The 15,071-nt window shown below is 32.6% G+C and overlaps 4 protein-coding genes across 4 annotated transcripts; 1 reads left to right on the top strand and 3 right to left on the bottom strand.

The window, feature by feature from the left end:
• Positions 1–535: 535 nt before the first annotated feature.
• LOC119665812 lies at positions 536–2,284 on the bottom strand. The gene has a single exon (XM_038075061.1). The coding sequence runs from the start codon at positions 2,282–2,284 to the stop codon at positions 536–538; it is 1,749 nt and encodes a 582-aa protein (XP_037930989.1).
• Positions 2,285–2,300: 16 nt separating this feature from the next.
• LOC119665811 lies at positions 2,301–3,509 on the bottom strand. The gene has a single exon (XM_038075060.1). The coding sequence runs from the start codon at positions 3,507–3,509 to the stop codon at positions 2,301–2,303; it is 1,209 nt and encodes a 402-aa protein (XP_037930988.1).
• Positions 3,510–3,547: 38 nt separating this feature from the next.
• Positions 3,548–4,453, bottom strand: LOC119665810. The gene has a single exon (XM_038075058.1). It carries the CDS (start codon positions 4,451–4,453, stop codon positions 3,548–3,550), a length of 906 nt encoding a protein of 301 aa, XP_037930986.1.
• Positions 4,454–8,474: 4,021 nt separating this feature from the next.
• On the top strand, positions 8,475–11,227 carry LOC119665809. Its single transcript, XM_038075057.1, has 2 exons — positions 8,475–9,963; positions 10,083–11,227. Exons 1-2 carry the CDS (start codon positions 8,475–8,477, stop codon positions 11,225–11,227), a joined length of 2,634 nt encoding a protein of 877 aa, XP_037930985.1.
• The last annotated feature ends 3,844 nt before the right edge of the window (positions 11,228–15,071 follow it).

Genomic DNA, 15,071 nt, shown 5'->3' with positions numbered 1-15,071 from the left:
GCACATCTACCAATAACCAATTTTTGATTGTGAAGTAAAGACGATTGTTTTCGCTTTCAAATTTTATTATTAATATTGTTACCTTATATAGTATAGAATTACTTACTAAGCATAATAATAATTACAATTATTGGTGACTAAAATAATAATTTAAATTTCACATATTGCTGCATAAGCATAAATACAATATGTGAAGTTATTGAACTTATAAACGTAAATATTTACAATATTTATTTGCTGCATAAGCGTGATTACAAGCGAGCTAAAATATGTTAGGTTTGTTAAACTTAACATTCTGCCCGGCTTGAATTACGTTATTCAAGAATGAATCTATGAGCAATGATTAATTTGATTTGCAATGCATTATGTGTGTTTTTTTAAAAAAATCAACAAAAAAAAAATAAAAAAAATAATTACAACATTTTGTGGATATATAAATACACATATAATTTTTAAACAATAAATAGTTATACAATATTATATAAACTTAAAAATATAAAATTTAGAGTTTGTAGCATCATGAGAATTTGAGAAGCTATGTAATTGTTTCAGGCTCCAAAGTAAATCTTGTTCGTGGCATCGCGTTTGGTGTGAGAGTTTGTGTTGGCTGATTGACTTCTGGACGCTTTACCTGCTTTATTTTCCATATCATCCATATGATGGCTCCAACGACAAGAATTAGGGTTATGGAATTAATTGCGTAGTGGTGCATGCTGTCCGTCTGTAGTTTGTGTGGTAATTCAGCGAATTTTTCATCTTTCAGAGTATTGTGAAGTAGCTTTAACTGTTTAAGTTCATTGCTGAGATTCAATGAACTTCCTTTAAATTTTGACCATAATTCTGAGTTATTGATGACAGGTATCTCACCAAATGCAATGTAAGATTCATACATGGTGTCGGTAAGCGTTTGATGTGTCTGAATTGTAGACGTTTGGTGTTTGAGTACACAGTCGTCTTGTAATTTCAGCAGTGTTGCACCTTGTAGTTCTAAATGAGTCGTGATGCCCTTACAGACGGCCGTAACTGTTGTATTGTTTTTTGACCCGAATATCCATTGATTGGCATGATACAGGGGACTCCAAATAATGTTCGATTTTGTTTCCTGCACATTACACGTATTGTCAGATATGTTTTTTAATAGGTTAAATTCGCAAGCGTAAACCTGTGAGCCGGTGTTATATTTTGATTGTTTATCTGAACAAAGTAGTTTGTTTTCTGGTTGCTTGAAAATCATACACTCCTTATACTGTTCACGAGTTAAGGCAAAATATTGGTCTCTATGTGGCGCGGCAGCTAAAAATGAAGCTTCTGGAACTATTGTCATCATTGTATTGTTGACTGTTGCAGGAATTGGGACGAGATTGAATAAATCGAAATCCTCATGATCGGTTAATGGCAGTTGTAAGACAACTATCAAATGATCTTGTGTGATTCCACTTTGTGAAGACATCAACGTGTATAAATGAATAACATCCTCTTGATTAAATGGAAGACGAAGTGAATGAGGTAAATGGCCCTTGATCTTCATGATTTGGTTTTGAAGTTGTTGTGGAGACATCAAAAGAGAATTAATTCTGCCATGCTGAGTATCAGTTAAGACATCAAATATCGCAGCTTCAATTTTCATTAATGTATGTGCCATCCATGTAAGTTGGGTTACCAGTGATGTATAGATCTCTAGGTGGTTAATACGTTTAGTATTATGATTAGTGTGATCTACTATTTTGTTTGTCTCATCTTGTAGTTGATTCAGTTTGACTGCAATGGCTTCTGTAGTTTTGCTGAATATATTTAGAGTTGAGTCCATGACTGTAGTCTGATTTTTGATCATTTTTGATAGTACATCTTCATTATTGTTGATTTGAGTTAGAGTTTTAGAAATCGTTTCAGCATATTCTGAATCTAAAACACCAAATAATTTGTTAGCAATATTTCCAACTATATTGATGGCTCCTCTGGCTGATCGGTGTCTCGTCATGACCTTCGTTTCAGTTCGTAATTCTATGTTAGTATTATTGAATTGACGGACGAGCTCATAACAGCTTTCTTGTTGCTGTAACAATGGGCACAATTGCTGAAGTGTTGCTGTGCCATTTTGAAACCTTTCGATCTCCTTTCGAATAGGCGCGAACTCAAAGTAAGTGATAATTTTCCATCTTCCAATGATTTGATTTACGGTGCCAATTCCTTCAAAATATATTCCGGGTTTGTTTGGAAATGATATTTCTTCAATGGGTTTCGAAAGTATTAATGGCATCATCAATATTGTCACAAGTATGGTCATCATTAAAGATGTGCCATCATATATCTTTCGACGCTTTCAACGCTTCACTAGGTTCATTCGTTCGTCTTGTTTGTGTGACAGTAGAATTTTGTTTTGTTGGATTTTGATTAATGCTGCCTTCAGTGGGTAGGGGGGCCAATGATCGTAATGGTCGTTTAAAAATCCCATTGGCTGTTTTTATGTCAGCTACACGGACCAAACCATCTTCTCCTTCATACACCTGTTGCACCCTGCCAAGAGGCCATTTGTACATGGGTAGATTATCATCTTTAATAATGACTAAATCACCTTGGCATAGATTTGCCTTTTGTTGTTTCCATTTGTACCTCGATTGGAGTTCATTGAGATATTCCTTTGACCATCTTCTCCAGAATTCTTGTTTGAGTTCAGAAACTAAACGCCATCGTGATGATAAACTCATTCGGCTCTCCTTTTGATAAGGATCTACATTAGTGGTAGGTGGTTCGCCTATGAGAAAGTGTCCTGGTGTAAGCGCTGTTAGATCATTTGGATCGGATGACATTTTTGTTATTGGCCTTGAATTTAACATGGCTTCTATTTCAGTTATGACTGTTGTCAATTCTTCATAAGTCAATGAAGCGTTGAAAATTCCTTTAATCATTAAATGTTTAGCTGACTTGACGGCAGCTTCCCAGAGTCCTCCAAAATGAGGAGCTCTTGGTGGAATGAATTTGAAATCAATTCCCTTGTTACTACTGGTCTTAATGATCTTTTCTTTACCATTTTCTGAATAAATGGTAGACTGGAGCTCTTGTAGTTGGTTTCTCGCCCCAACAAAGTTAGTCGCATTGTCACTATAAATTGTTAGGCATCTTCCTCTTCTGCTGATAAAACGTTGAATAGCGGCTATGAATGCCTCTGTTGTCAGGTCACTCACCACTTCTAGGTGAACAGCCTTAGTCGCGAAACAGCAAAATACTGCTAAATATGCCTTTGTTGGCCTTTTTCCTCTAATTTTATAATGAATCCATATCGGGCCACAGTAATCAACTCCTGTGGTAAAAAACGATTTAGTCAGAGTAACTCGATCAGTCGGTAAGTTGCCCATGAGTTGGTCCATCAGTTTTGGTTTTGCCTTTGAACAGATGACACAGCTGTGAACAATGTTTCGCGCCATAATCTTTCCTTTAATCGGCCAGAAGTTTTGTCTCATTATGCTTAGCAATAATTGTGGAGCACAATGGGAATTTTCTTCATGTTTCATTTTGAACATCAATTTCACTATTGAGTGATTGTAAGGAATTACCATTGGGTGTTTAGCATCATATGGCAATGTTTCGCAAGGTGTTGAAGACATTTTGTTGCAAGATAAGGGGCTGACTTTGTTCCATATGTAACCGTTTTCAGTCGGTAATATTGTATACTATCATCAGCACTTTTTCTCCAGATTATCAGCTGCTGTGCTGTATCTTCATCATGTACTTGAATTTGCCGGTACATTTTCTCAATATCGGCCGTAAATACAAACCGGTGTATTCTAAAACGCAACAGTATTGAAAAAAGGTCACTTTGCACTGTTGGACCTTTGTGCAAAATATCATTTAGTGCTAAACCGCTTGATGTTTTTGCTGATGCATCAAAGACAACTCTCAATTTGGTTGTAGTGCTGTCAGGTTTCAAGACACAATGATGAGGAATGAAATATTGTGCTCCTTTGACATCTTTCGGGCAAACCTTTTCCATGTGACCTAATGACTCGTAGTCATCCATGAACTTTATGTACTCCTTGTATAAATTTGGGTCCCTTTGTAACTTCCTTTCCAGAGAACAAAATCGATTGAATGCTATCTCACGCGATCTACCAAGTGTTGTGGGATCATCGCGGAAAGGTAAGCGTACAATGAAACGGCCATCGCGATTTGTCTTTACATGATTTGTAAAGTGATTTTCACACCATTTCTCAGATAAAGTCAAAACCCTTTCTGCAGTCTCAATGTTATCTAACTTCCAAAATCGTTCTATCATTTCTGACATTTCACCAACCTCTCCTGTAGTAATAGCGCATGTTGGTTTAATATCTGTTGTAGTTTTAGTCTTACCAACCACCAACCAACCTAGAACCGAATTTTGTAACAGTGGCGAATTCTTTCCTATTATCAATTGTTCTGGTTGAAGTAGAGTATGATAGAATTCAGCACCAATCAACATGTCAATTCTTCCAGATCTGTTAAAGCTGGGGTCTGCTAATTCTACATTCTGTGGGATCTGCCAATCCGAGATATCTAGGTCTCGTGACGGTTGTGCTGATATTATTTGTGGCAATACAAATGCCTCTAGTCTCGTCCTGAAGCTTCCATTAGTAGCCTGCAGTTCAACATTTACGCGAGATTTTGAGTTCCCGAATTGACGGCCAATACCTTCGATCGATAGATTTGAATTTGTGGTAATTAAAGATAACTTGTTGATTACTCTTTGGGTTACTAGGTTCACTTGAGACCCTGAGTCGAGTATGGCACGAACATCACACGTTCGTCCATTGTTTGCAATAATGCGCACCTTTGCAGTGGCTAGCAGAACGTAATTACGAGTACACTTTGCATTAGTTGTTGTTGGTGGACATACAATCCTAAAACTATTAAAATAAAAATTGTATCTTTTTTCAAACGCTGGCAGGATATGCCTAAATTTATAGTTATTTTTATGTCTGTTATCGTTTAAATTCTTAGAATTATATAAGAAGGAAAAAACACGGGTAATAAAAAAATCCCAAAACTAAAGATATTGTAGAGTATTAAACACATTTTAAAATACATGGCACCGTATCGATAATAAAAATATAATTGTAAAATAATAAAAATCCTACGTGCCAGAATTTTATTGTATCCCTTTTGTTATGAACCTTTGCGACAGCAATAAAATGCAACTAAAATTATACAGTCCACTAAAATAAATGATAACAGGCAACAAATTATTTCAACCCTTATTTGTAAATGTAGTTAAGTTATGTTAAGACAATTTTGTATAAATAGAGAATAATTTTCAAAATAAAATCAGTATTCAATTTGATACTCTAGCGAAAGCATTTCTCTTTCATTTCAAAAATTAATCATTTGGTCCTTCGAGCCTAGGAAATTGGCTAAGGAAAATTTTTTAAATTTTGAAATATAAAAGTCATAGTGATCCCCCACCAGAGGTAAGACACTTGACTTTGTTAGAGCCTTACAAACTCTAACTCAAAATTTTTCAGAGCCTTCGTCAAGAACAAAAATATTAGTTAAAAGTGATCGAGGCAAGACACTTGACTAAAAATTCAAAAGTATTAAGGCTGTTCAAGAACGCCATTAAAACCAAAGAGCTGATCCTAACAGCTTATATAATAAAATAAAATAAAAAAAAAGGAATTTAGGGAAATTCATCAAGGTTAGAATACAGGGCGTTTTTTACCTGTCGTCAGCAAATAGACATAAACATTTACTTTATTTTTTAAATGACAAAAAATAGAAAAAATCCATCAATACGAAACAATATCAAAAACGTGTCAGAAGAACACAAAACAATTGAAGAATATATACCCAAGCAAAAGCAGCCAGGTTCCTACTCTAATTACACACCAAGTGTAATAGCAAATCAAGGTCCAAAGAAGTTAACTATTGAAGAATATAAAAAGCGGCAAAGACCAATAAGACCACCAAGTCCAAAACCGGAGATAAAGAAGAAAACAAAAAGAGCTGGAAAGCAGTTTCAAAGAAGGAAGGCGTTTGCACTATTATACCAAGAATTGCATCTGCAAACAAATAAAGAAGATAAAATAAAAATTAAAAGAGAAATTAAAAAATTACGAAGAGAAAAAAAAAATAATAATAAAAATTTAAACTAAAAAATATCTTTCCTTTAAAAAAAAAAAATATGGGTCTATTAACTAATACACAGAGCGAATTAATCAAAGACCAATATAATTTGATCAAAAAACTAGAAGAACTATTTAAACAGGCAGAAGGAATAGTAACAAGGAGTAAAAAAAATGAAGTACTAGAATTACTAGAAGAAATATGGAAAACATTCTCGGAGAATGATTAAAAATTATATAAGTTAGGTATAGAAGATATACCATATTTCAACGAAGGGGTAGGAAAAGATATGTTAGAAAAATATACTAAAGCAAAAAAAATTACTTTCAAATACAGAAGAATCAGAGATAGACAATCCAGAAGATTCAAAAATAACCACACAAGAATTCAAAATAACGAGAGAAGAAGCAGGAAAAGACAAGGAAATGGCTAGAGATAAACTAGAAAATTTGATGAAAAGACTAAAAGGACTAGAAGAAATGATTAAAGAATTTAGAACAGAAGCAATGAAACGAAGTGTGCTAACTCGAATAATAGAAGGAAATTATGAAAAAATACAACAAATATTGGCAACATTAGACAAAGACCAATTAAGTAATATTAATGAAAGGTATGAGATGATATTGGAACAGGCTAAAGTATTTTTGGATTGCAAAGATGAATTTAATCATACTAAAAATCAAGTTAAGATTGAAAAAGAAGTCATAACACCAATTACACAATTACACGATTTCGACGGAAGAGAGGAAGATTGGCAAACTTTCGTAGAATTATTTAAAGATTACGTACATAATAATCGAAATTTATCATCCTCAATGAAACTTGACTATTTAAGATCTCACATTAAAGGGGATGCGCGTATGACTATTAGTCATCTATTATCTGGAACATCAGCAAACTATGAAGCGGCGTGGGATACGTTAATAAGAAGATATGAAAACAAAAGATTAATTTTTACAAGAAATTTTGACAAATTACTTGACATGAAAACAATTAACTCATCATCAGTTTTGAGTTTAAGAGACGCTCATGATCAAATTAAACAATGCATTCAACTAATTGAATCTAAACAAGCAGAACCTAACTGTGACAAATTATACGCGCACATAATAATAAGAAAATTGGATAAAGAAGGTATTCAATTATATGAACAATACATTAAAAAACCAAGAGAAATAAACACACTAAAAGATGTATTTGAATTTCTGGAACAACAATTCCAAACTCTGGAAGCCCAAAATAGCCTTAAAACATCAAGAATAAACTATATTAATCCACCAACTAACATAAGAATTCAGAACAATACTATCCAATGCCAATGTTGTAATCAATTAGGTCATCGGATGTATAATTGCAAACGATTTATGGACATGTCGATTGGACAACGAACATCATTAATCCGCAATAAACAACTATGCGAGATATGTTTGAGTCATAATAATCGCATTAAATGCAACTCTACACACAAATGCAAAAAGTGTAATAAAGCTCACAATTCTCTTTTACACATGGAATACAATTTAAATCAACGTCAGCAAAACAGCAGAAACAACCCAAAAATTAATAAAGAAGGAAAAACTTATTCAACAATAATAAAAGATAAGAAACAATTAACCTTACTTCCAACTGTATTAATCAGCACAAAATCATCAGATGGAAATATTCATCAATTGAGAGCCTTGGTAGATCAAGGTTCGCAAGTATCAATGGTGTCTGAGAAGGTAGTTCAATTATTGATATTAAAAAAAATGAAACACATGACCAAATTGTCAGGGGTATCTAACACAACGGTTGGTACATCAAACGCTAGAGTCTTTATGGAAATATCATCAAGGTTTGGCATCAAAAAGAAGATAAAAGGGGAATTTTTAGTAATGTCACATCTAGTAAGATCATTGCCAGAAGAAACAATAGAAATAGAAACCAAAATTTGGGACAATTATAAACTAGCGGATCCTGAATTTAATAAGAATGGTTGTATTGATATGATAATAGGAAGTGACCTTTATCCAAAAATAATTAAAGAAGGCATCAAAAAATACAATAACCTAATAGGCCAAGAAACCATATTTGGGTGGATGATTTCTGGTCAAATATTAGCAGATGCAGCTAGTAATGATGTTATATCAACTTTAAACTTAGAAAGATTTTGGGAAATAGAAGAAATAGAAAATGAAAAGGAAAAACCTAATTCCGACGACGAATTGTGCCTAGATCTATATAAAACAACTACAATAAAAGACACTGATGGAAGATATATTGTTCAAATCCCCTTTAAAGAAGACTTGTGATTAGGTAACTCAAGGAAGCAAGCAGTAGCCAGATTATTGAGCTTGGAGAAAAATATTAATAAAAAATTAAAAAAGGAGTACGTTGAATTTATGAGAGAATATGAACAATTAGGTCATATGGTAAAAACTAAAGACCAAAATAAAGGATTATATTACATGCCACATCAAGCAGTAATCAGAGAGGAAAGTTTAACGACGAAATTACGAGAAGTATTTGATGCGTCCGCCAAAACATCTAATGGAAAAAGTCTTAATAACATAATGATGACAGGTCCACGATTGCAAAAAGATATTTTTGATATTATATTAAAATGGAGGTTATGGAGATTCGTAGTAACAGCAGATGTAGAAAAGATGTTTAGACAAATAAAAATAACGAAAGAACATCAAGATTATCAGCGAATTCTCTGGAGAGAGAATCAAACAGATAAAATAGAAGAGTTTAAACTAACTACAGTCACATATGGAACAGCTTCAGCTCCATTTTTAGCAGTCCGAACACTACAGCAAATTGCAGGAGATTATGAAGGAAATGTTAATATTAAAAATACGATTAAAAATGATTTTTACATGGACGATTTACTAACTGGTGCCGATACAACGTCAGATTGTAAAGATAAAATTAATAAAATTTTTAATTGTTTAAACAGTGCAGGCTTTAAATTACGGAAATGGATGTCTAATGATCAGTCAATTTTGGAAAATTTACCTATTGAAGTCAGCAATAAAATACTTAACATAAAAGAAGACGATTCAATAAAAACACTAGGATTAAAATGGAATCCAAGAGAAGATGAATTTCAATTCTCAATAAACATCTTAACAAATGATAGAATAACAAAAAGAATGGTGTTATCAGTATACGCAAAGATTTTTGATCCATTAGGATGGCTAACTCCAGTTACAATTACTGCAAAATTATTTATACAAAAACTGTGGCAACTAAAGTATGACTGGGATGAAATTCTAGATGAACAAATTCATAAAGAATACGAGAAAAATAATAAAAATATACAAATAATTGAACAAACTCGGATTCCAAGATGGATGGAAGTATCAAGTTCGGACAATTGGGAACTTCACGGGTTTTCAGATGCTTCTGAAGCAGCCTATGATGCAGCAATATATATTAAAATAGGTTCAAAAATAAACTTATTGACAGCTAAAAGCAAAGTAGCCCCAATAAAAAATAAAAAAACTATTCCCAAATTAGAATTATGCGGAGCTCATTTACTAGCAAAATTAATGAATAAAATAATTAAAATATTAGGCAATAATCCAGAGGTCTATTGTTGGAGCGATTCTGCGATTACTTTATGGTGGATAAAAGAACCAAGAAACAAAGAAAGATTCATAAGAACACGAGCGACAGAAATTAAAATTTTAATTCCGAGTGCAGAATGGCGTCACATAAGAACAAAAGAAAATCCTGCCGATATAGCATCAAGAGGCATATGTGCATCCAAATTAATAAATAATACTCTCTGGTGGCATGGACCGACATGGCTAGCAAATCCTAAAGAGGAATGGCCAAAAGATGACCAAATAGATGGTTCTGCAGTCATCATAACAACATTAAGTTCAGATAATAATTTTATAGTCGTTTATAAATACAGAAAATATCAAAAATATCTAGACTAGAAAAAATAGTAGCATATGTATTAAGATTTATAAAATGCCTAAAAAATAAATCCAAAGACACAAATCATATATCAAAAGAAGAACTTGATACAGCAAGAAATGAGATAATTCGACAACATCAATTAACGCATTTTGCCGCTGAAATATCCAGCATTAATCAAGGCAAAGAAATTAACAGGATTAGCAAACTAATTCATTTACGACCATTTATAGATAAAAATGGCTTATTAAGAGTTGGAGGCAGGCTACAAAACGCAACTATTAAATATAACCAAATGCATCCAATTATTCTACATAGAGATCAATATGCAGAATTAATAATATATCAAGCGCATCAATCAACATTACACGGAGGACAAAATTTAATGGAAGCACACATAAAGCAACAATATTGGATTTTAGGAGTAAGAAAAGGTATAAAAAAAATATGCAACAATTGCACAAAATGCATTAGATACAGCCAAAACTTTGGAAAACAAATAATGGGATATATGCCAAGCCACAGAATAAATGTATCCCATCCTTTCGAACACACAGGGATTGACTATGCCGGACCCATATATATGAAGTGCTCAAAAGGTCGTGGTCAAAAATCATTCAAAGGCTATATTTCAGTATTTATATGCATGTCTACTAAAGCAATTCATTTAGAAGCAGTAAGCGATTTATCAACAGAAGCATTCATGGCTGCATTAAAAAGATTCTTTTCGAGACGTGGGAAAAGTGCACATCTATATTCAGATAATGGTACTAATTTTATTGGTGCATTAAAAAGACTAGACAAAGAATTTGGAAATGCAATCAAAAATAATACATCAATAGTTCAAATTCTCGCAACTGAAAAAATAGAATGGCATTTTATTCCGCCGGCAAGCCCGCACTTCGGCGGTATTTGGGAAGCAGCAGTAAAATCTACAAAATACCATTTAAAACGAGTAATAGGTGAGACAAAGCTTACGTTTGAAGAAATGACAACATTTTTATATCAGACAGAGGCAGTTTTAAACTCAAGACCACTCTGCTATGTAAACAGCGGAATTGATAGCATTGATGTTTTGACACCAGGACATTTTCTAATTGGGCGACCACTATTAAACGAACCAGAAGCAGAAATCAAAGAAAAAATAAATCTAGTAAACCGCTGGGAACTATTACAGAAAATGAAATCAGATTTTTGGAAGAAGTGGAAAAAGAATATGTGACGTCACTTCAACAAAGAAATAAATGGATAAAAGAAAAACCAAATATGAAAAAAGGGCAAGTAGTAATCATCAAAGATGAAAATACAGCACCTGCTAGATGGCCATTGGGGAAAATTACTGAAGTATATGCCGGACCGGATGGAAAGGTGCGAGTAGTAGAACTCAAAACGGGGAATGGAAAACTAAAAAGACCAATTCACAAACTATGCCCTCTACTAGATTCCAACGCAATTCGAGGTGATCAACAAACAGGAACACAAAAAGTTTATTGCAATGTAAATACGAAAACTGAGGTAAAATCCGACAGTACAAAGTTAGCATGGACTACTTTGTATTTTTTGATGTTATGCATGTTACCAGCTGTAAAAGCAATAACAAATTCATCAGGGGCCTCAATACATAAACTTAACGATAAGACAGCACTTTACTTGGACACAATTGGTGAAGTCAACACAGAAATATCAGCTTGGAATTTAATATTATATTACGATATGAAACAATACTTTATAATGACAAAAAACGTAGAAGATGTACTGAGTAACGCAAATGAAATATGTCCTAAATTATCAAACTTCGCAGAACAATGCAAAAATATTCTAAGTACAATGTCCAGAAAATTGGAAGAAATAAAGGAAGGAAATAAATTATTTATATGGTCAATAAAAGGTAGAACTAAAAGAGCGCCATTTGCATTTGTTGGATCATTTTATCACCTTCTTTTTGGAATGATGGACGAAGATGATCGAAATGCTCTAGAAGAGAACATGAATAACCTATTAGATAATCAACATGATTTAAAACAATTAATAGCGAAACAAACTTCAGTGGTGGAAACAACAGTAAATTTATTGAAGCGCACGTCAAAAGAAGTACACCTGCAATATAATGAAATTCATACAAAAATTGAGGCAATAAAAATCGCCTTGAATGAAACTTATTTTGTCTATAAAGAATCGATCAATTTTTTTATGGTTACAAAACAACTATCAGACTTAATAGAAGAATGCTCTAACATACAATCAGAAGTAATTCAACTCTTAATGGATGTCAATCACGGAAATTTAAATCCAAAATTAATAAAACCATCACAACTAAATGAAGAGATAATAAAAATAAGAGACAAAATTCCGGAAAACCTAATATTACCTGGAAAAAAAACTGGGACAGAATTGGAATCTATTTACAAACTCTTAGAAGCAAAAGGGATATTTTTTGGTACCAAATTAATTATCAAGGCGAAGATTCCACTGTTTAATAAACAATCATCTACCCTATACCAGATAATCCCTATACCAATTAAACAAGGAAAAAGATACATCATTCCGAAGATTACATCGTCACTATTATTATATAACTTGGAAATCAATGCTTATCATTTAATGAACCCGTTAATATGGAGTCAGTGTAATAAAAATGGAGAAAATTAATTTACCTGTGAAGGAAATTTCCCATGGACAGATGCAAACGATAATTCATGCGAAATATCTCCACTAAAACCAACCAATCAAGACAATTGTTATTACAACGAAGTAAGCAATTCTTCTGTTTGGATCAAATTACACAAAAAGAACAGTTGGATTTATAAGGTCTTTAAGCAAGAATCTGCACACATAAAATGCTCATCAACATCAGACGAAATAATTACTATATCAGGACAAGGGGTATTATCATTAAAAGAAGGTTGTATGGCCCGCATAAAAGAAACAACATTAACATCATCAAGCAACTTGCAAAGTTCTACAATACTGAATATAAACAGTCCGGTTATAAAAGAAGCAGATGCGGTCGGAATCAATAATATAAAACCCTGGCGTTATTGGCAAATAAATAACAAAGATGAAATTGAGATGCTACATACACAAATTAAAGAAATCAAAAACAACGGGGTCAAATTAAAATATTTACACTTCCATCACGCATCCGGTCACGCAGCGCTTGGTTTGACAACTATAATAATTATAACAATAATTATTTATTTGATTCGAGCAACAATGAGAAGAAGGCGACTGCTGGCAATTGCGATATCAGCTCAGCGTCAGAATGTTCATGAATGAACATAATGTAAATTATATTATTATTATTCAATACTACTATTGCAAAACATTATTATTTTACTATTATGCTACATTATACTTTAATTTAAAAAAAAAATATTAGATAATCATTCATGTAAATTCTTATAATTTTTTATTCTATATAGTTACTAAAAAAAAAAATTATATACATGCTTAAATATTAAAATTTTTTTTGTAAAAATAAAATTCCTATAAAGCTAATGTATAGCATATTAAACCTTTATATTATATTTAATAGACTTTTTATATTAAGCCGTTCCGCCTTGATAAAGGCGCGGCAGTATGTTCAATAATGAACATATTTTACTTTAATTAAACTAATATTCAATTTTATATTTATATTATATTAAGCCATTCTGTCTTAATAAAAGCGTTGGCAATATGTTCAATAATGAACATGTTATTTTAGGACATACAATCCTAAAACTATTAAAATTAAAAATTGTATCTTTTTTCAAACGCTGGCAGGATGTGCCTAAATTTATAGTTATTTTTATGTATGTTATCGTTTAAATTCTTAGAATTATATAAGAAGGAAAAAACACGGGTAATAAAAAAATCCCAAAACTAAAGATATTGTAGAATATTAAACACATTTTAAAATACATGGCACCGTATCGATAATAAAAATATAATTGTAAAATAATAAAAATCCTACGTGCCAGAATTTTATTGTATCCCTTTTGTTATGAACCTTTGCGACAGCAATAAAATGCAACTAAAATTATACAGTCCACTAAAATAACTGATAACAGGCAACAAATTATTTCAACCCTTATTTGTAAATGTAGTTAAGTTATGTTAAGACAATTTTGTATAAATAGAGAATAATTTTCAAAATAAAATCAGTTTTCAATTTGATACTCTAGCGAAAGCATTTCTCTTTCATTTCAAAAATTAATCAATCGGATTTGAAACAATTCACACATAGTTTTTGTCGTTGAATCCAATTTAATCGTTCAGGAGGAGTCATTTCAATGAACTTTTTGCAATAGTAGATCGGATGTTTATCTGTATTACAAACGTTACATAGATCTGACCAAACCATAGTTACGGCTATCCTTTTGTTGGGTTTATATACTGCATTGTCTCGTAGACCTATAGCCTCAAGTGCCTGAAATTTCAATTCTAAAAATTCTAAGAATTGTTTTATTGTGGGCATCTCCCTTGGGTTAGTAAGAGTTTGTTCAAAACTGCAATGTGTATTTTTATCCAACTTTTTTAATAGTATGTGAACTAAAATTGGATCCCAAGTTGATGTTTCAATATTTAAATTATGAAGTTCACATAGACTTTCCTTTGTTGTGTCATCCATATTTTTAATGGCTTGGACTGTTGGATGGTCATATAAAGAGGTTTGAGCTGTCAAACGTTGCAAAACTGCTGATACTAGAACTCTTTTATTCTCATATCTACTTTGTAGTAATTGCCATGCCGTCTCATAATTTGCATCTGATATTTGCAAATGCTTGATGAGTGCTTCAGCTTCGCCTTGAATATTGGTTTTCAAGTACCAGAGTTTCTGTGAGTCTGATATTCTTTGATTGTGTATTAGTTGTGCAAACAGATCACTGAATTGTCGCCAACTCAAATAATCTCCACTGAACTTTGGAAGAGATATTGTTGGCAAAGTAGCCGATGATTGGTAAGTTGACCTAATTGATGTCTCAATCTTGGTCGACTTACTAGTCCATTCCACCATTGTATCTTGCACCAATTGTTCAAGTGCTAGATAATGATTGCAATCAGAAGGGTTGTCTTGCCGTTCT

Source organism: Teleopsis dalmanni, chromosome 1, assembly GCF_002237135.1.
Source record: "Teleopsis dalmanni isolate 2A chromosome 1, ASM223713v2, whole genome shotgun sequence".
Classification (NCBI taxonomy): domain Eukaryota; kingdom Metazoa; phylum Arthropoda; class Insecta; order Diptera; family Diopsidae; genus Teleopsis; species Teleopsis dalmanni.
Note: the sequence above shows the minus strand (reverse complement) of the source record. Positions and strands in the feature narration are given on the sequence as shown.

Bases quoted from the DNA above. Each gene is read 5' to 3' on its own strand.
- LOC119665812 (XM_038075061.1), bottom strand. From the start codon at position 2,284: ATGACCATACTTGTGACAATATTGATGATGCCATTAATACTTTCGAAA.
- LOC119665811 (XM_038075060.1), bottom strand. From the start codon at position 3,509: ATGAAACATGAAGAAAATTCCCATTGTGCTCCACAATTATTGCTAAGC.
- LOC119665810 (XM_038075058.1), bottom strand. From the start codon at position 4,453: ATGTTGATTGGTGCTGAATTCTATCATACTCTACTTCAACCAGAACAA.
- LOC119665809 (XM_038075057.1), top strand. From the start codon at position 8,475: ATGAGAGAATATGAACAATTAGGTCATATGGTAAAAACTAAAGACCAA. The intron at 9,964-10,082 runs GTTCAGATAATA...ATAAATCCAAAG, and splicing joins AGTCATCATAACAACATTAA to ACACAAATCATATATCAAAA.